We start from the raw sequence: 20,641 nt of genomic DNA, 5'->3' as shown, positions 1-20,641 counted from the left end.
TTAATAATAATTATTATATTATCCTTAAAATCATATTTTAACTCTTATAGTTTACATCTAGAGAGATACATAGATGTTTATGGAAACTCCAAAATTTTTACCCCTACTCATTAAACGACTCTTTTTAATACTATATGGTTTGAAAGTCAATTATGCCTTATCTCGCATCAACCGTTGTACTCTAAAATTTCAAATCCTGCAGGTTGGTCTATCCAACACTTACATGTACCAAAAGAGGTTGAATCCACCAAAACACACGCCTTATGCTCTGGTTCTACGCTTCAACAAACAGTTCTTCATCAAAAATTGATCAGTTTAGTGTAGTGTATATCTTTCAGAAAATGCCCCATATTTTGTTTGCACACATTAATCAAATATCCCTAAGTACAGCCGTCCACAACCTAACTACAAAATACTGAAATTTAAAAGCTGTGTTATTATATAGTCCATAACTATTTTGTTTCTCCTACAAAAATGATGTACCTCTTTTAACAACATATTAAACGAAAAATGATGTTAAGACATCAATACTTCATTCTCTTAGCTGGACCTTGATCGATGATGGGATCAACAGAAGACTGTGACTCTCCTGCTTGTTGGCTTTCAGTGCCTTTCTCTGCTTCGGCTGCTGTTGGGGGAATGTACCCTTCGGGAAACGGTGGCGGTGGCGGAGCTGCAGGTAACTGCAGAAAAGAACAATAGTCCTTAGCAGCTGCAACTTAAGAACACAGGCATTTTTTATCAGAGAGAAGAAACTCATTCATCGAAAAAGGCACCAAAGGGGTCACTCTAATACAAAACCTATCAACAAATCTAGTAGAGAGAACCAAAATATTGACAACATCAAAATCCCATCTTGAATGGGGTTGCCTTTGAGCGTATTATTTAAAAGTCTCCAACCAGTAATTTACAATCTCAGCAAAAGATGAGTAAGAATTCTCAAAAGCTCTCCTATTTCCCTCCTAAATAACCCAAAATATAGACAAAGGACCAAGGGAGATAATCTTCTGTTTGGACTTTGGATCATAATATTGTTAAAAGCCCAAATTTCCTCAATAGAGCGCCACATCACCCAAGAGAGATTAAGAAGGGAAAGATGCAAATGCCAGAGCCTTCTAGTGTCATAAAAGGAAAGGAGAAGATGGCCTAGTGGTTACCACCTACCAGTCAGCATAATTCTACCTCTTCTAACCAGGTTAAGTTGAAAATTCTACATCACGCTGCCTCCCAAACAAAAAACAAAAATAAAAAAGAAATGCAAGACAAAGGCTTGGTCGTCCAAATTTTTTTTCCAGGGAAAGCAGAGCAAAATCTGGTCAAATAACTTATGGTGTCAGACATTCAAGGAAAATCTGCCACTTTCGATGATTTTCAAAACTGGGACGTCTCTCATTGATTTGGCAGTATGTGATTAGTGATTCCATTTTTACTAAAGAGATCCAGTCATCCACTTCCTAGTCAAATTTCAGAGAATGGATTTGGATTGAATCACTATTTACCCCATAGCATTCAACAATCTTAGCTTCTTTAAAACCTTGCAATCAAAACAAAAAAGGAGGGAAGGTATCCTTCAAGGGACCATTTACACAGCAGAGGTCAAGCTAAAACTGGATCCTCCTTCAATTGCCAACCTAAAACGTTGAGAAGTTCATAATACCATTAAATTCTCTTATCTTCTAAGTCCACAGACTAGAGCCAAAAGTGCCTCTACCCTTATAGAAAAGCACCCATTACTTGCAAAACCAAACTTCACAGTTCTGAATTTTTTCCACAAGTATAAAGTCCACGAGAGCTGCATGCGCTGTCAACTCTCGTCGACTTTGTACTTACAGCGAAGATCTGCTTGTAACCTACTGTCTATTTTCCTTCTAGTAATTTTGTGAGTTCTTATGCACCATGTTTCTTTGGGGCCTTCATTTCTTCCAATATAGCTGTCTTCCAACCTGGACTACTAATGCTCCCTGAATTGACTTGGGAAAATGAGTCCTATCTAGACTCGTAACAAATGCCTGAAATTGAGGTGATAACCTTGCATATGATACAAAATTACATAAAGGATGGTTTGTGCATGATCTTACCCCTTTTCTTAGTCCCATTGGACGATCGTCTGTAGTTGCATCACTTCCAATGTAGTCAGATTGTCTGTTGAAACCTTTGTTCGGGGTTGATACTTGGTTATGCTCAGGGCTGGAAGTCACTGCTCTATATCCTCTACCAGTTTCTTTCTTCTAGAATAAACGATAATATCCCCCTTTTTAGTTTGTTCTGGGCTTTGAGTAGACAGGTTCTCTTCAGAATCCTCTTGGGTAGACTCAATTCTGTAATTGGTTCATGTAATGAAATAGAGTTTTCCTGAGTAGGCTATTATTCAATATTTTGGTTAGTTTGGTAATCTTCCTTTGTTCAATCCCAAATCTGTGATTCCTTTCCCCCTAAATTTCAGATTTGGCATAAAATAGTTGTTGCTCAAAGGTCACATCCATAGAGGTATAAAATCATTGGGTTCCACGTGAATAACATTTGTATCCTTTTTGGTTTGGGGTTACCCAAAAAATATGCACTTTACTGATCTTGGGTCCAATTTGCCACGTTGTTGTGAGTCAATGTGAACAAATCCAATGCATCCAAAGATTTTCTGTGGGATTAATGAAATGGTTCTGTTATGTGGGTAGTTTGTAAGAAATTTCTGGATTGCTGTCATAAATTTTAGTACTTGAGAAGTCACTCTATTGATGAAGTAAATAGCAGTGACTATGGCTTCCCCGCCAAAAATGGTTTGATACACTGGTTGCAAAAATAAGTAATCTGGCCACCTCAAGAATATGACAATTCTTCCTTTCATATTCCATTTTGTTAAGGTGTATCAACACATACTGTGATGTGTAATGCCTTGATTTTCTAGGTAGCTTCCAAGGGTTAGTTTGAAGTATTTCTTAGCATCATTAGTTCTCAGAATTTGAATTCTCGTGTGAAATTGGGATTGAATTATGTTGTTGAATTTTCAAAATATTTTTCCAACTTCAAACTTTTCTCTCATCAGGTACACCCAGGTAATTCTGCTATGATTATTAATAAACAAAACAAAGTATCTAACTCTGGTAATATTTTTTATTCTTGATGGTCTCATACATCACTATGGATAAAGAAGAATGGGTTGGACCCTTCACAAGGCTGAATCTGGTGAGTGCTGGGGGTATGTTTTACAAATTGACATATATCACACTGAAACTTCTTAGAACTTTAATTAACTAATAAAGGAACAAGTATTTGCAAGTAACTAAAGCTTGAATGTCCCAATCTATAGCGCCACAACATGACCGCGCTATCATTATAAGTAGTAAAACGGGAAAAATCAGAAAATAGGTATTCTCAAGTGTGATTACTAGAGAGGATATAGAGTCCTGAGCGTAATTTAGCATTGCCAATTGTCTTTACCGAATGTAGTTGCTAAAATTCAATCATATTTGAATTAAATTTAGCAACTCTCAATTCTTGGCTCAGTTTACTAACTAACAATAAATTACAACTTACTATAAATTTTTTTATGGCATAGGCTATATGTTATGAACAATTTCAAATTACTAGTCATGTAATCCAAACTCTAGAGTCAATATGATCCATGTATTGGTTAGATTTTGGAAACTAGATGGGGTATTAGTAAATTTACTTGAGTAGAAAGTAGATCGAGTGCCTGTTACTGGATTATTTATTTGATGATTAGTTAATAATTTTCTCATGTATTCTATCTGCTCTTTATTAAAAATCAGTTTCTCATTATGTTACTCACCTGGTACTTCGGCTTCCATGGCTAGGTTTCCTCTCAACTCTCTTTCTAGATTTCCTTTTGTTTCTTTTCCTCTTTCATCCTCATTTTGTTTCTAATCCAGTGGCTTTCCATGAAGCTTCCATCAAATCTTTTTTCAGTGGCCAGATTTTCTGCAGTGATGGCACCACAATTTTCCTTTTTCTATTTCGTCTTTCGTTGAAGTTGCTGAGTGTTATGAGCAGAAAGTCTTGAACTTCTGGGAAGCTGAGTATGTGTTAGATTCCGGACATGATTTCCTTTCAGCTCTCTTCTATATGCACTTCTGCAAACGCTTCACGAGACTGAGACTTAGTTTTGCTTGTAGGATTCTTCTTCAGATATCATCTATTTCCTTGTTAAGGCCAAGAAGAAATTTGTACCGTCTATTCTTTCCGTTGATTCTCCGATACTGAAGACTGAATTCTAGGCAGTACCACCATTGCTTTTCATACACATCAAGTTGGTGTCACTGTCAATTCACACCCCCCCCCCCCCCCCCCCCGCAGGTCATGAAGTAGCTTCCTATGGCGAAGAGTTCTGAGGAGTTACCTGTCTTAGAATACATATAAGGAGCTGCGTCCCAGATTTCTTTCACCATCTTGAGTAGGAGGAAATTCTCTTCTATTTCATTTGTCATTGAATTGACAAGTCAAGACATTATAAATATAATCTTCGGTTTAACAAGTTCGGTAATTTTGGCTGTTTATGGTCGGCGGATAACTGACTCCTATAAGGTGGTCATCTTTCCCTTTCCCACACATGTACATCATGACAGACTATGACCAAGGTAGGTGGTTTTGGCAATTTGACTTGTATGTGGTGATGGATATCCTCGAATTATCCATCCTGTTGTTCCATCAGAACAGTTTCTGTTGAATGCACGACTTCTGGCTTCGAGGCTTGAAGATTGCTGGCAACAGAGAACTATGCTCTTATACCATGAAGAAAGCAGTAAATTGTATTCCATGGTTTTCTTCTATACTAGTACATTATTTATAGGGTTGGATACCAGATCAGTATCCCCAAAGAATGGACAGAAGATATTCATCTAGAACGTTTAGGAAAATTTTCTCTATTTAGGATTCTAATATCAAATCTAGATCCTATTCTTTCTCCTAGATTTTCTCCTAACATTTCTGCATATTTCTTCTCTTACATTTTCTCCTAATATTTCTGCATATTTCTTCTCATAGATTTTTTCCTAATATTTCTGCACTACTTCTCCCTACATCTCTGGACCTTTATCCTCAATTTTATTTGGCCTATCTTTACTCTTCTATTCTCCTCCCTGTTCTCTACTTTATAGGATAATTCTGGTTCTACCATTACTTGTCCTATATTACAAAACCACCCCACCGTCATATATAAGTTTCTAATCCTTACGCTAGAAGATATGTTGGATATACTAGCATGTTACCATTGGTATTAAAATATAGATCTAAGAAATAACTACCAACAGATTCACATTACACTAGGAGATAAATGAAAAACTACATTTAAAACTCAAGATGGATTATACAAGCCATTTTTAGCTATCAGATGCTCCAAATACATCAATTGAAATAATGACTCAAACTTGATTGGAAAACTTTTTGTGATATACTTTGATTCACTGGGAAAAGAGTGCCCTGCCCAAAAAAAAAGTAAAAGATTGCACAGCCAGTTGACCAAAATGAGGATTCCATATTGCATAATGATTGATAACATTTTAATTTTCATGAGTTTATTTAAAAAAACATTTTAATCTTCATGAGTTTATTTAAAAAAACATTTTAATCTTCATGAGATTTTTATGATTCCTAAGAGGCCGAATTTTTTTCAACGTTAAGAAAAAGTTGCTTTTCTTGGGATTTATTGGATCAGTGAAGGTGTTTCTGCTGATCCTGGAACAGGTAGAGCCACTATAAAATAGCCTCAACTAAAACTAATTTTATACCTTTCATGGGTTAGCCACATTTTATAGAAAATTTGTTAAAGAATTTAGTTTAAATATGGCTCTCATCACCGATTGCCTAACTAAAGGACAATATTGCAGCTTCTGAAGCCTTTCAAGATATGAAGTACAAAAGTGAGGCTCCAGTCTTAAGACACCCTGATTCTACAGAAGTCTTTTGAGATTGCTTCTGATGCTTTTGAAATAGGTATAGGAGGGATTTTAAGTCAACAAGGACACAGTTATTTGTTACTTCATCTTAAACTTAAACTGGAGAAGCTCCTTCTCTAGAGTGCTTTATGAGTTCTAATATTTATGATCTAGGGTGAGGAAAAAAGCAGGCCTCTGTTTGCAGGTTTATGGACAATTGGTTGAAAAGAAATCCTCAGATTTTTTACAACAGCCCTCCCAATTGAAATTCTACAGAAGAAGATGATGTTTTTGGTTATCCTATTGCCAAAGGCTCACAGAAAATTTTTTGATACATATATTTTTGTCCTTAACAAGAATCATGGGTGGTGATCTTTTTAATTTCAGGGCTTGAGTTAACTTTATAAATGATTATTTTTTCAGAGCTCTTCTCTGCAAAGCCTTCAGGAGCATATCTCATCCTAACAATACTTCTTTTCATACCACCAAAAAAAAAAAAAAAAACAATTTAGTAGTGTATTATTGCAGTCTTAGTAGATTTAAAATTTTATTCTTTTAATATCTAGTTTTCTCATTTGTATTAGCCATATTATTTCATAATCCTATCAATACAAGTATTTCTCAGTCTAATCTTATTTAAGAAAAGTTACTCAAAAGTATTATATTATAAATGCCTTTGTAATTTAACTTTTGAGATATATTTTAGTTATTGAATAAAATATTTTGAGAGTTTCTCAATTGTCTAATTGTGTTATGTAACCAAACCTTAACTGTGATGGTTAAAACTTCTTAGATGTGAGGCCTAAAAAGCTCTAATTTTATGTTTAGATTTTTATCCCCAATCCTTAAGTAGACAAATAAATTCCAGTTTGTCCTACATCATATGATAGTGAGGTTTAGTTCATCTCTTGGATATTTTGAATTGTAATTAGGCATCCATATCCATGTACATGGGTGGCACTTCCTTAGTTGTTGCTTGTGATAGTAGATAATACTTCTTTTGTCATAAAAGAAAACAATATATAAATCATCGCAAAAATGGAGACATAACAAACTATTGATTAGGCTTATCAGTGTCACCTTTCTTTGTAAGGAGGAAAAAATGTGGTTCAATCGCTTGATTTCCTTAAGATCAATTATTTCTTTACCAGCCTTTGTTTCAGAAGAGTCTGTCTCACTTTCAACATCAACTGCATTAAAAAATCAAGAAAAGTTAGAAGATCATACTAATATGAAGAAAAATAGCAAAGATTAACAATCTTAGAGCTAACCAAGTCCATAAAGTAGAGACAAGAAAAGCATATGTGATGGAGTTTATAGCAAGAGCCCACCACACAAGTGTGGTTAAATTTGGATTATAAGTCCACCAAAGGTCAAATACAGAGAGAAAGTTAATACCAACATGTTAAAGAGGAAGTGAATTAAAGAGGAAATAAATCAGAATGTTAGAGAGAAAACAAATCAGATTAAATATATAAGAATAAAATTACATCATTTGTAATTAATTGTAATTATTTATTTATTTCTTTTCTTCATCTTGGAAAACCTGTATATATAGAACTATAATATTCAATAACCATTATACATTAATCAAATAACCATTCTTAACATGATATCAAAACATTAGATTAAGAAAACTTCAAATTCTTCAAAAAATCTTAAATTATACTTTATTGTCGAAAGACAAAAAGAAAAACCCTAAACCCATATCCAGCTTTCATAGCCAGCCTACATAAAATAAGTTGGCCTTCATTGCTGGAAAATGCCCCTGTTTCAACTAGAAAAACAGCCGCCAGCCGCATTGCCCTGTTTTGCAAACTCTATTTTGCCTTTGTTTTTTTCTCCAGATGGTGCGCTGTTTTGCCGCAAACCAACAACCAGGCAGCCAACTAGTGCGTGTCTGCCCTTTTGTTTCTTCAATAAAGCAGCTCCAATCGGCTGTTGTTTGAATCGGCCCAAATTACCCAGAAAATTTTTATATCACGTTAGGGACTATGTCTTAAGTTACTAGAGCAAATCTCAACATGTCAATTTCATATCTTAATAAATTCAGAGTGAAGATTGAAATATTAAGGGTCGACTTGAGTTCCCAGAGAAACAAATAGATACCAATTTATTGGTATGCTCAGATATGACTTCTACCACACAAAAACAAAATATCTCATATAAATCTTTTGAAAATTCTTAAATTATAAACTCAGGAACCACAAACCATATGATCAATATTTTTAAATATTTTTATACACATGCTTCATGTCCAAATGATAAAAAGATTGTCACTGCAGATAATTCCTCAAGACCATTGCAAAGAATAGCAATATTAAACTTAACCCTACTATTGTCTTAAAAAATGTATTACAAGTTCTCAAACTATGTATTATTCTTGTGTCAGTCAATAATTTATCATAATACTTGAGCTGCAAAGTAATATTTGCCTCTTCTCACTGTGATTTTCAGGACCAAAATGCAAGTAAGATAATTGGACGTGTAGAAAGTAGATACAGACTCTACTACTTAGATGCACTTGAAGGATTCTTATACGTTGTTACAATCGACCCTACACATAAGATTTCACTTCATCATAAAAAACTTGAACACTCATCATTTTTCATCTTAAATGTAATGTTTTTATCATTATTTAAGAAGTTAAAATATGAAAATTTACACTATGATATTTGTGAGTTTATAAAACATAAGCGTGTAATATTTTTCATTAGTAATAAACGAATTTAGTTTGTTTGCATTAATCCACAGTAATATTTGAGAACCATTTCACATACCTAATATTTATGAGGATTTATGATGACTGTTTTTACTCAAAATCGAATTTAATGTTAATAATATCATACTCCAATTATGCAGTATGATAAAAATCTAATTTAGCACATCTATAAATAAATTCCCTACTAACAATATCAAGAATTTTTTCAATCGCATGCTTTCATCATTCTTCCATCAAGAAGGAATTTTTCATGAATTATCTTACGTCCACACTCTACAGCAGAACTGAGTAGCAGAATGAAAGAATTATCGCCTTTTAACCACCACCAAAACTTTTTTTTTCTAAATCAACGGCCCAAAACAATATTGGAAAAGTCATACTTGCAGCCATCTACATTACTAATCGTTTGCTTACAAGTGTTCTTCGCTTCAAAAGTTCTCTTAAAATGCTTCAACAGTTGTACTCTACAGTAAGTATCACAAACCATCTATTCCTTTGAATATTTAGGTGTGTTGCTTTTTTTTCATATTCATTCTCATCAAATAGGGAAACTAGATACCCGAGTACTAAAATGTGTATTTGTGGAGTTCTCCTTCACTCAAAAGAAGTACAAATGTTACCATTCTATTTGTCTGCAGACATCACATTTATTGAATAAGAATCTTACTTTACCCAACCTAATATTCAAGAGGGAACCTATATTGGAATATATGGATACAGAATCCATAATGAACTTTAACCTATCACCATTGTCACACACATCAAAACCATCACCAAAAGAAAAAAAAAATTTAATCTACCACCATTGTTACACACTTCAAAACTATTACCACAAGAGAATGTTTAGAATCCATTAGAAAACTCACAACCACATGAAAACCTTCAAAACTCATCATTTCAAGAGTTCAGACAGAGACTAGGTTTTTTCAAGTGTATAAAAGGAGGAAGAGGTCGAGTACTTGGTCAAAGCAGGTCCAAAAATATGATCTTGATCCTAGAACTGAGTTTTTAAGTACTGAATCTTGGGACTGAGAGCCTTACTTATGAAAGCTATGTGTTGTTATCCTGCATTAAGACTGTACTAATATCTTTACCGCTGGCATCCATCTCTAGAGTAAACGGGTTCCTAAATTTAGGCAATCTTAATACAGGACTGGAAGTCATAATTAATTTTAACAATTGAAAAGCTTGGTCAGCCTCTTTACTCCACTTAAAGGCATCTTCCTTTAGCAAGTTGGTAAGAGGTTTGGCTATGATTCCATAATTTTGTATAAATTTATAACAGTATCGGTTTTAGACCCAAAAATCCTATTAGGGCTTTTAACGTTTGAGGAATTGACCAATTAATCATAGTTTCGATTTTTTGGGGGTCTGTTTTTACACCATGTCAGGAGAGTGAAATGTTCTAAATATTCCACTTATGTTTGGAAACAAAAAAAACCCCACAACAACAACCTTTGGATTGTTTGGCATATAACTTTTTACTTCTGAGTATCTTAAGGACCTCTTCCAGCTGGTCAAGATGCTCCTGCTCAATGGTACCATAGATTAGTATGTCATCAAAGAAGACAAGAACAAACTTTCACAGGAAGCCTTTAAAAATGTGATTTAGAGCTAGAGCATTAGTAAGGCCGAAAGAGACCTTGAATTCCTAGTGACCATGTTGTATTCTGAAAGTTGTTTTATAGATATATATTTTCTTTACCGCAATTTGATGATATCCTGCTTGAAAATCAATTTTAGAGAATATAGTTGCACCATGTAATTCATCAAGTATATTATCAATAATGGGTATTGGAAACTTATCTTTTACCGTTAGAGAATTGAGTTCTCTATAATCCACATAAAACTTTCAGGTATCGTCTTTTGTAACTAGCATTTTCTATATTTGCTTCTCAATTCTGTTTTTCTAATGGAATAAATATCTGTAAAACTGGATATTCACTGTGGCATTCTCCCTAGACAATATGATGGCATGAGCAAAGGGTTTAGGGGAGGCAATCCTCAGGATTCCTCAAAGACATCCTTATATTGGTTAAGCAGTGCTCCTAATGCCTTGTTGGAGATATCTAGAGTCTGTACCTCCTTTGGAATTTCCATTACCAGGAACATGGTTTCACCCTTAATTGCTTGTTTTTGTTTGGTCTACTTCCTTACTTTAACTTCCTTTTTCTCAATGGTTGGCTCTTCCCAAGAGTCACTTCCATTTAGCAATATATGTAAATTTCCCTAATGGAATTTTATAATGGCTTGAATGAAGTCGAATATCACTGCACTAAATTGCTTTTTCCAGTCAATTCCTAGTATCACATTGTATCCACCCAATGAAATTACATGGAAACTGTGGATAAACTTTTATCCTTGCATAGTCTATGCCACTTTTGGACATTCAATCTATTGGCTACCGTCACTATCAACGGTTTATTACTTACCAAATGGTTCTTGATCCATTTGATTGCTCCCTCATCCAAAAATGACAAGGTGCTAGTGAGGTCTTCTCCATCTTCCCCCGTTCCTTTAGGAATTTTTCTTCACTAACAATGTCCTCCATTGCCATTATCATTTTGGTTGGGCAACAATGTCCTGAAAAATATTGATCAACACACTTGTAGCAAGCAATCATTGTCCTTTTAAATTCCATCTCTTTTCTTGTTACTCGAGAATTTCATTCATAATTTCTTACTCCAAACCCTTCTAAAAATTGGACAAATTTGTTAGTGAAATATGAACTTCGAGATATTTATATTATAAATTATTCTTCGAGCAAGGCTTGTTCAAAGACTTAGTTGAGCGAGCGTGGTTTAAGCAGTCTTATTATTGGTTGCAGTTCTGGTTTGATCTCGCTAATGAAATTAGAAATAAAAAACCTTTCTGAAAGAGTGAGATTGTCAGCATTCATTAAAACGTACAAAGATTCAAAATGTTCTTGATATTATAAATGGTTCCGATTTACATCAGCTTATCAAATTCTTAAATAAAGTCTTTTCGTGAGACGCCCCCAAAATCTTCGACAATGATCCTCTATGAAAAAATCTCATTCATATTCTTCAGCTTTCGCCAACTATCTCTGATATAAAATGTTTGCCACTTCACCAAGGAAGAGTGACAACACCTCCATTTTTTGTTTCTTCAGTGTTCCATGCACCAAAAAATATTTATCGCATCTCCATATCCAAGCACGGGGATTAATACCCTCAAAAAGTAGAATTTCTACCTTGGACGGGTTGGGCAACTGACTAGAGGAGTGTGAACTGGTTCAGTTCATAGTAAAATTGGATGACCAGTTCGGTTCAAGCCCTGAATCGAGTTTGGTCAATTTATCTATTTTGCCCCCTAGACCGGTTAGACCAGTTTCAAGGTTTCTTTTATTTTCAGAACCCCACACTTTCTTTTCTTCTTTACCATGTGCGAGGGGAGTCGACAGTAGCCTTCAAGAAAAAAGGCTGAGGATGAGTAACATAAGGAAAATCTAAGCTATACTAATGTTAAGAAGCTAATGGACATGCTTATGTACACGCATAAATTATAAGAAATTGCATGACATAACTCTACAAAAGGAAATTGATATAGGTCAACATAACAGGCTTTTGAAAGATAAAAAAATTTAAAAGAAAAAGAAAAATCTAACTACAGCAGAGATTAGCAACAGTCACAATCACATGGTTGTCACAACCATAATCAAAAAGTTGTTATTTGCTAAGCACTCAATTAAATGAAAGAAAAGTAACAACTTTTATCCATAAGCAGTCTGTTTAATAATAATGAACCATTGATGTATCTATAAGATTTCTAAATAGCCTAATATGACTAAAATTCTTAAGCAGATAATAATAATAAAATTTCTAACTAACTAAGAAAGAAAATTCCTAAAAAATTAGTAAACCTATTTAATAGTTCCTAAATAAGCTAAATTGCCTTAATGATACATAAAGATTATATGTACATCAATATATCATTGTGATGAGATAAGCCCACTCTAGAATGTTCCTGCTCTGCATCATTTCTGCCACTTATATATCATCATTAGAAACATCAACTGTAAGTTATTTTAGTTGTATATGCAATAAACAACTTCAACTTTTATATCGATATTTGTGTGGTTGAGAAATTCATCAGCTATTAATGCTTTTAATGATGGACAGAGTGAATCTTTAAGTGACTTGGATGGTTTTTGGCATCCACTTAATAGCCAATATTTTAGCTTGGTCAAGAATGCGAAAAAGTTTGCTAGTTGAATGAGGATGTGCAAAATTACAACCAATGTCAATGAGCTATTGTTCAACCTTTACCAAAGGACAACATGACAATGCTAAAAGTTAATTAATTCTCTCTTCTATCAAGCCAATCAGAAGACTTAACATATATTTCATATCAATATTCATTGAAGGCATCAATCAATATTAACTAGCTTGTCAATTAGCTCCAAAAGGGAATATAAAGCACGAATTTGACCAAACTGACTTCAAAAAGTGAAAGAACCTATCCAAAAACCTAAGAATCATACTGAAACAATCTGAAGATGGCTGAACCGGTCAAGTCAAATTGGCCAATCAACTCTTTGTGAACCAATAAACGGAGAGATTTTTTACACAAAGACTCAAGCGCAGTGCCTGACACTACTTCATCTAGCAGTACTAGCTCCAGATCTAATATCGGTGGTAATTGACATCACCTGGAGCAGGATGTTCTGGAAAGGGCAGTGAAAATTAAGGGTTTGGACAATGAGTGCAGTTGATTCCACTGATCTTTAGGTGTAATTTGGTGAGATGACGACCGGTGGCTTCTGATGCTAATGGTGGTAGTGGGTGACATCCACCTCCCAGCAGTAACAGGAGATCTAGTGAAGAGAGATGGTGGGTTGTCTGCTCAAGTGATTGTCTTATCTGGTTATCTTTTTCAAGTGATTAGAGTTTTTTTAGGATTTGAGAATTGTGATATCACAATCTTAGAGATTGGCAATAACCACAAAATCACAAGGTTGTTAGGCACTCAAATTCAAAGAGTTTTTGTCCATAGATAATCTGTCTAACAGCAATGAAAATAGGATTTAGAATGACAGAAAAATAAAAGAAAATAAAAAAAGGATAAACTCAATTTTCAATCATAGAGATTGGCAACAACCACAAAATCACAATGTTGTTAGGCACTCAATTCAATGAATCTTATTCATAAAAAATCTGTTTAATAGCAATGAAACATCCATGTATTTGTAGGATGTCGAGATAGTCTAAGAAACTAGCATACTTAAATAAGAAAATAATATAAGACTTTTAATTAAGTAAGAAACAAAATTTCCTACAATGATTGTAATTACATACCCTAAAATAAGAAATAATAATAAGAGTTCCAATTAAGAAATAATTCCAAGGCCTTCTAACCAAACAATTATAAAACTCCTAAAATGATAATAAAACTATTATGATAGTTATCTAGATACCCTTACTAACATATTTATCCTCTAATATTAAGATATGTCCATTGTACAATATTCCTACTCTGCATCAGTAATTAAAATATATATATATATATATATATGGATTTTGTAGGATGAAAAGTAGAAGATTTTACAAGAAAGAACAGTCAAGAAGCAAGCCATCTGCATCTTCTTCTAGTTACAATGTTAGAGCTAAACTCATCTTTAATTTAAGTATGTCGGAATCCCAACTTACCAGATTGCCTAACAAGATATAACTAAGGTTATCTTATAAATGAGAGAACAAAAAGAAAAAAAAAAAGGAAAACGTGAAAGTTAAACAGAAGTTTCATACCATGTCCAATCTTTTCCAACTTTGAGGCAGCTGTGTTGAAAGCCTTAGATACATAATAAAGAGCCCTTCCCTGGCAGGGATAAACAGTCAGTATCTGAAGAAAAAGACAAAATAAAAAAGGAAAAATGGAAATACGATGAAGAAAATATGATTACTTATCCAGTATTTAGCTATGAAGAAAAGTTGAATATAGATTATTTATGCAGCATCTGTAAACATTATCTTTTCATAATATATCTGAAATGATGTTATTGCAGACATTCATAAGAATAAACTACTGTAAGCTAATATTGTTAATCTGGAAAGCCTAAATGACGCATGGAATAGGATTCATTGAATCTTACAACTCGAGCTGCAAAGACATTGCAAAGCTGTGGTGCTTGATATATTGAACCATCTAAGACATAATATGTCAGCATTGGAGTGACTTTCTCAGGACTATCCCTCTTTTGCTTGCGGATAACAAAGAGGTGGGGCTCCATAACTTCACTAAGTGTGTATTCTATACCTGTCATCTTCCTGCAACAGAAATTATTCCACCATTCTATTGAAGGCCATATTCAAATCAAAGTATCTTAAGCAAGTAATATTCTGTGAATAACTACAATTTATGTTGTAATCTATCATCAATTCGTCACTAAAGCTTTTTGAGAAAAAATGATTGGAAGTCGACCTTCCATGGCAAAGACTAATACTTTTCGTACTAAGATTTTGCACCAACACTTTTGACAAGGAAGCAAATAATATGAACTTATATTTTGAGAGATGGGGCAAGTAAGTACTTTCATAAGTTATATTTGAGAATTCTTCCTCCCATTCCCATCTTGACGATCTTTATTTTAATAATATTAATGATGGTGACCAAAATCTACTGGAAATGAAATTCATTGAGACAGAAATTTATGACTGCCTTCGGCGTTATGATGGCGATAAAGCCTTAGGGGCATATGGTTTCAATCTCAAATTCATTCAATCTTTTTGGGATGTCATTAAACAAGATATCATAGACTTCTTTAATAATTTTCAGAATCATGCTTTGTAAGATCACTAAATTCTACTTTTCTTGTTATGATTTCAAAGAAGACTAATCCGAAGAACATTAAAGACTTTTGACCTATTAGTCTTCTTTGAAATTACTATCTAAGGTTCTGACTAAAAAATTATTTACAGTTCTTCACAAGATAATTGGTGACTCACAGAAAACTTTTATTTATGATAGACAAATTTTAAATGCTATTCTTATCGCAAATTAAACAGTGGATCAGGTCATTAGGAACAACAAACAAAGTGTTTTGTGTAAACTTGATATTGAGAAAGCCTTTGATCATGTAAGTTGGGACTTCATTGATTAGAAGTTGAAAAGATGTGGTTTCGGTACAAAATGGAGATGTTGGATTAGAACATGTATCACCACTACTGTCTTTGCAATCATTGTGAATAGAGGCCCTTTTAACTTTTTCACCGCTTCGAGAGGTTTAAGGCAAGGTGACCCACTATCTCCTCTCCTTTTCATTATTGTTATAGAGGGTTTGAATAAATTACTCGATAGTGCCAAAGAACTTAAACTGCTTCAAGGGATTTCTTTGGGACACAGGAGCATTCAGATTGAACTAACACATCTATTTTTCGCGGATGACGCCCTCATTTTCTATCATCCTGACATCCGCTCACTAATTTTCTTGAAATGCACTTTATTATGTTTCCAAGCGGTCTCTAATTTAAAAATCAATTTTCACAAATCTGAATTGTTGGTGATGGGCTCTCAATCTGGTGAATCACTGACACAGATTCTAAGTTGCAAAGTTTCTCAATTACCCATCTCGTACCTTGGCAACCCCCTTGGGACCAAATATAAAGACAGAAAATGTCGAGATCCGATCGTTGATATGTTTTAAAACTGACTTGCCAACTAGAAGAGGAAATTCCTATCAAAGAGGGAAGATTAACTCTCATTAAAAACACCTTATCTAATCTCCCAATTTATCTCCTTTCAGTGTTCAGCACTCCAACTTGTGTTGTCAACACTTTGGAATCCATTCAATGCAACTTTATCTGGGGAGATGATAATAGTAACAATAGGAAAATTCACCTTATTAACTGGAAAGAAATCAAGAAACCTATTAAAGATGGTGATTTGGGCTTGAGATCTATAACTACACTTAACAAGGCCCTCATTGGGAAATGGATTCAGAGATTCTGAAACGAAGGTAATAGCCTATGAAAATCAATCATATTGTACAAATGGTTCAACGTTGACTATCATGATCAATCTAGAATTAAAAACAGCACATCTAGAAACTAACATTATCATTCTACAACACTCTAGTTGGGTTATTGGAAAGGGCAACAAAATAAGATTTTAGTCTGATATATGGCATGACAAGTCTACTCTTCAAACAAGATTCCCTCTTATTTATACTATCACCAAGTATAAAAATATTTTGGTTAAAAATATTGCAGTTCTTGACAACTATGGCTTTTTTGGCAGGTGTCAATATTCAAAAACTTACAAGATTGGGAGTTATAGGAATATTTATCCTTATTACAAACTCTATCTTCAATTCAAGTCTATGACAGAGAGGACAATTTAAAATGACTACTCTCCAAAAATGATACTTTTACTGTCAGATCTCTCTATAACTACTTGGCAGACAATCTTCATCAGAACAACATTAGCTTCCCTTCCAACATAATATGGAAATCGGGTACAATTCCAAGAATTTCATTTTTTTGCTTGGGAAGCTGCAAAAATTCGCATTCTTACCCTTGACAACCAAATCAAAATTTTTGTTCGAACAATGCCGCATATTCTAGGAAAATGTATCTGCATTACTCAGACGGAAGTAAAAACGCTCATTTCTGTTTACTTTAGGTTAGGGAATTAAACAGAGAATAGTCATTCAGACCTAAATGTGAATATGGTACGTAGTCTTACGAGAGGTGAGACGGATCGAGAGGGTGAATGGATCGCATCCTGAGCTGTTCGTTGTTGCAGGTCCAGTCGTAAAAAGGAGACAAAGCGAAGTAATCGAAGATCAAATTCCGGTCGAGAGGGTAAGTATTGAGCCATAGCTGGTCCCTGAAGCATATCCCCGTCATGTCAGTTCCCGGCTGCGGCGGCCCTGCTAAATTTCCCTCGAAATTCCCAACACCTGCCGGGGGAATAGGTGGCGCCACCGGTGGTGTCGCCATGCTGGCTTCCGGTGTCGGGAAAGCGAGGAGACTGGAAAGGATGGCAGTTAAGACTGTAAATTGTCTTTTTTTTATTTATTTTAAATGTACAGTTTTTCTATTTTTTAATAAAAAAATTAAAACTTAAAAATAGTCAAAAACAATGACTTCAACTATTTTGAGTGTTTTATATTGTAATTAAAACTATTTTTTAATTTATATATACTAAAATCTATATGAACGAATAATAATACTACAAATATAAATCATTAACTTGCATTATTAATATTCAACAAAACATAATTATTTTTATGACTTTTACTGTAAATTTTTTTACATAACTATTTTCATAAATTAAATAACAAAATAGCGTATATATGTAATATAATTGCATTAACTCTATATTTTGACAATTAGAGAACTAGTATTAATATAATAATAATAATAATAGTTAAATATTTTAATTTTTTTTTAAAAAAAAAAAATAGTTAAGAAAACTTTATTAATTGAGTAGACACCTGACATGCGGCAAGCTGTCTCAATGTGAAAGCAATGGAAGGATTGTGCAGCTCTAGCAAGTTTGTGAGCTACCTGATTACGTACACGTCTAACCCAATTTATAGTTACACCATTCATATAATTTAAGAGCTCCTTGCAGTCTTGAACGACGTAGCCGAACTCCGTATTGTCGTCTTCACGAGATTGCAAAGCAGCACAGACAGCTTGGGCGTCCATCTCCACCTATACTGTATTGTGCGCCGACAGTCCAAAACCTCCGCTAGATAAGGTGACGAGCATCCGTAGAATCCACCCGAAAGTGCTGCGGTCTCGTAGCTCGATGAGTCCCATATCACTAAACCAAAACCCCCCCTTAGTACCGGACTCAAACACAGCCCCATCCACATTACATTTCCAAAATCCAGGTGCAAGCTTCTGCCACTCCAGTGGGGATCTATGTGGCTTCTGTGGGGTGTGTTCACAAAGATACTTCCTCATGAGATATGTGGAAGTCTGATATGCATACATTTTTCCTTGCCACATTTTAATAACTTACATTAGGTACAAAACTTATATATCAATATATATCTGTATATGATTGGGTATTTGTTTAATAGTTGCAGGCCATGTATTATCCACAAAGATTAAATACTATCAAATATTTTGCTAAATGAAAATTTGCAAGCCAAACTAATAAATTTTGGTTTGTCAAAAATTTTCTCATTTAAAAGAAGCACTCATGTCTCGATAGATATTATTGGAACTCCCGGATATTTAGAGACTGAGTAAGTACTTATGGTTTTATTGTTACAACAAAGATTTTGATTTGCTCATGCAGTAAAAAAAAAGTAAATTTTGTTATATTGTTATCTTACATAAATATTACATATCGAATAAGTTATCAAATACGAGCTACATGTACAACTTTATATTTGTCCAACAAAAGATAATTACAAGTCGGCTTATGATTATCAAAATGTGTAAAAATATTTATACCATTGAATATGTAAGTTCAACATACATAAAAAGAATACTACTAATTGTCATAACTCATTACCTTCTTTTTTTGTAATTTTTTAAATATATAATATAAAAAATACTAGATAATAGATAAAATATAATATAACTATATATGTATAAATATTTTTTAATAATTTATATTTATATTTTAATTTTTATATGGTATTGTTGTATGTCTTAATATTTAAATTAGTCCATTACGGACGCATCTAAACATACACATTTCTTTTTCTACTTGGATGAGTTAAGAAATAAATAATTCAAATTCTTTGTTGTAATACTTGTATATAGTCATTCTGTGAGTTTTTTCAACGAATTAGAAATCAATAAATAAATGAATCAAATTGATATAATCTCTCTTATTTGTATGAATTAAACATCCTTATCCATTCTCTTAGTAATGCCTAACTATTAAGGGAGATGTTAAAAATCCTAATTCAATCACTAACGATATGAACTTTGCCACACGTATACTTGATCCCAATTATTCAATTTAGAGTGGAGAATGGATGTGACTTAATGCAATGTGCTAGGATTGAAATGGATAGACCATAGTTCCAGGTCAGTGGAAAGTGCTAACACTAAATTCTGTTAAGAATGAAAAATTTTCGGTATTGATGTTCTTGATATGGCTTGTACAAGAGGTATTAGATATATTTTAATTAAACAAGATACTCAAACTATTTTTTATTTTAACTTTCGCTTGTGTTATCCAATAAATAAAATTGGCATGTCAGCTGCTAATAAGGGACTTATCTTGCTTGTTTGTTTGTCTTTTTATCTAAATATTTTTTTATAAGCTGGAATCAAGTCATTCATGCATTTTTTTATAGAAGTAATACTAATCGTTTGATGGTTAGCCATTACTCTCTTAATTTTCTGACTCATCTACTACCACAAGATAATTATAATTTATAATTTTCACAAATGATATTGCATTTATACTAAAAATCACTTATTTTTTTGTTAAAAATAAAGTTATGTCAGATTTTTACCTTATTGTGGTTATCTCAACTAAGAAAACCTAATTGTTACACGATATTTTTTTTTATTCAAATACGTCATAACTTGTTTGGAAGAAATCTAACTTTATCATCACAATCATACTAATATATAAATGAATTAAGCTCTAAGTTTTGTTGAATAAATAATTATAAATTAATCACTATCAACTTATAATACACCCATAAAATAACAAATGGTATATTTTTAATAAAATTTGAATTCATAATATTCAAATAAAGTAAAATAATTTTAGCTATTAATTTATCGTATTAGAGATTAAAATCTCAATATTTTTAGATAACAATAATATTTGGCTTAAACAATTTTTAAAATAATATATAATTTTTTTTTGGGTGTTTTTCTATAATTTAAATTTATTTATTTTTTAATTTCAGATGACATAATTGCCTTCAATATCAACATTATAGTTGTATTTATAATTCACTGTTTTTGAGTATATAATATACGTACACTTGAGTTTTTGAAGAATATAAAAATATTGAATTTTTCAGATAAGATACATTAATGGAACATCCTAACATTTTGTTTAAATATGAAATTTTAATTAT

The 20,641-nt window shown here is 33.2% G+C and overlaps 1 protein-coding gene across 1 annotated transcript; it reads right to left on the bottom strand.

The window, feature by feature from the left end:
* Positions 1-332: 332 nt before the first annotated feature.
* MED6 (RNA polymerase transcriptional regulation mediator-like protein) lies at positions 333-17,639 on the bottom strand. The gene is made up of 5 exons (XM_088219042.1): positions 17,314-17,639; positions 14,723-14,897; positions 14,379-14,448; positions 6,969-7,078; positions 333-683 (listed from the first exon to the last, which is right to left on the bottom strand). The coding sequence occupies exons 1-5, from the start codon at positions 17,568-17,570 to the stop codon at positions 525-527; spliced, it is 771 nt and encodes a 256-aa protein (XP_088075168.1). The 5' UTR covers positions 17,571-17,639; the 3' UTR covers positions 333-524.
* Between the last annotated feature and the right edge of the window lie 3,002 nt (positions 17,640-20,641).

The sequence above is a fragment of the Carica papaya genome, chromosome 4, assembly GCF_054855325.1.
Source record: "Carica papaya isolate Zhongbai chromosome 4, ASM5485532v1, whole genome shotgun sequence".
Classification (NCBI taxonomy): Eukaryota; Viridiplantae; Streptophyta; class Magnoliopsida; order Brassicales; family Caricaceae; genus Carica; species Carica papaya.
The sequence above is the reverse complement of the archived record's forward strand: the minus strand, read 5'-3'. Positions and strand labels throughout refer to the sequence as shown.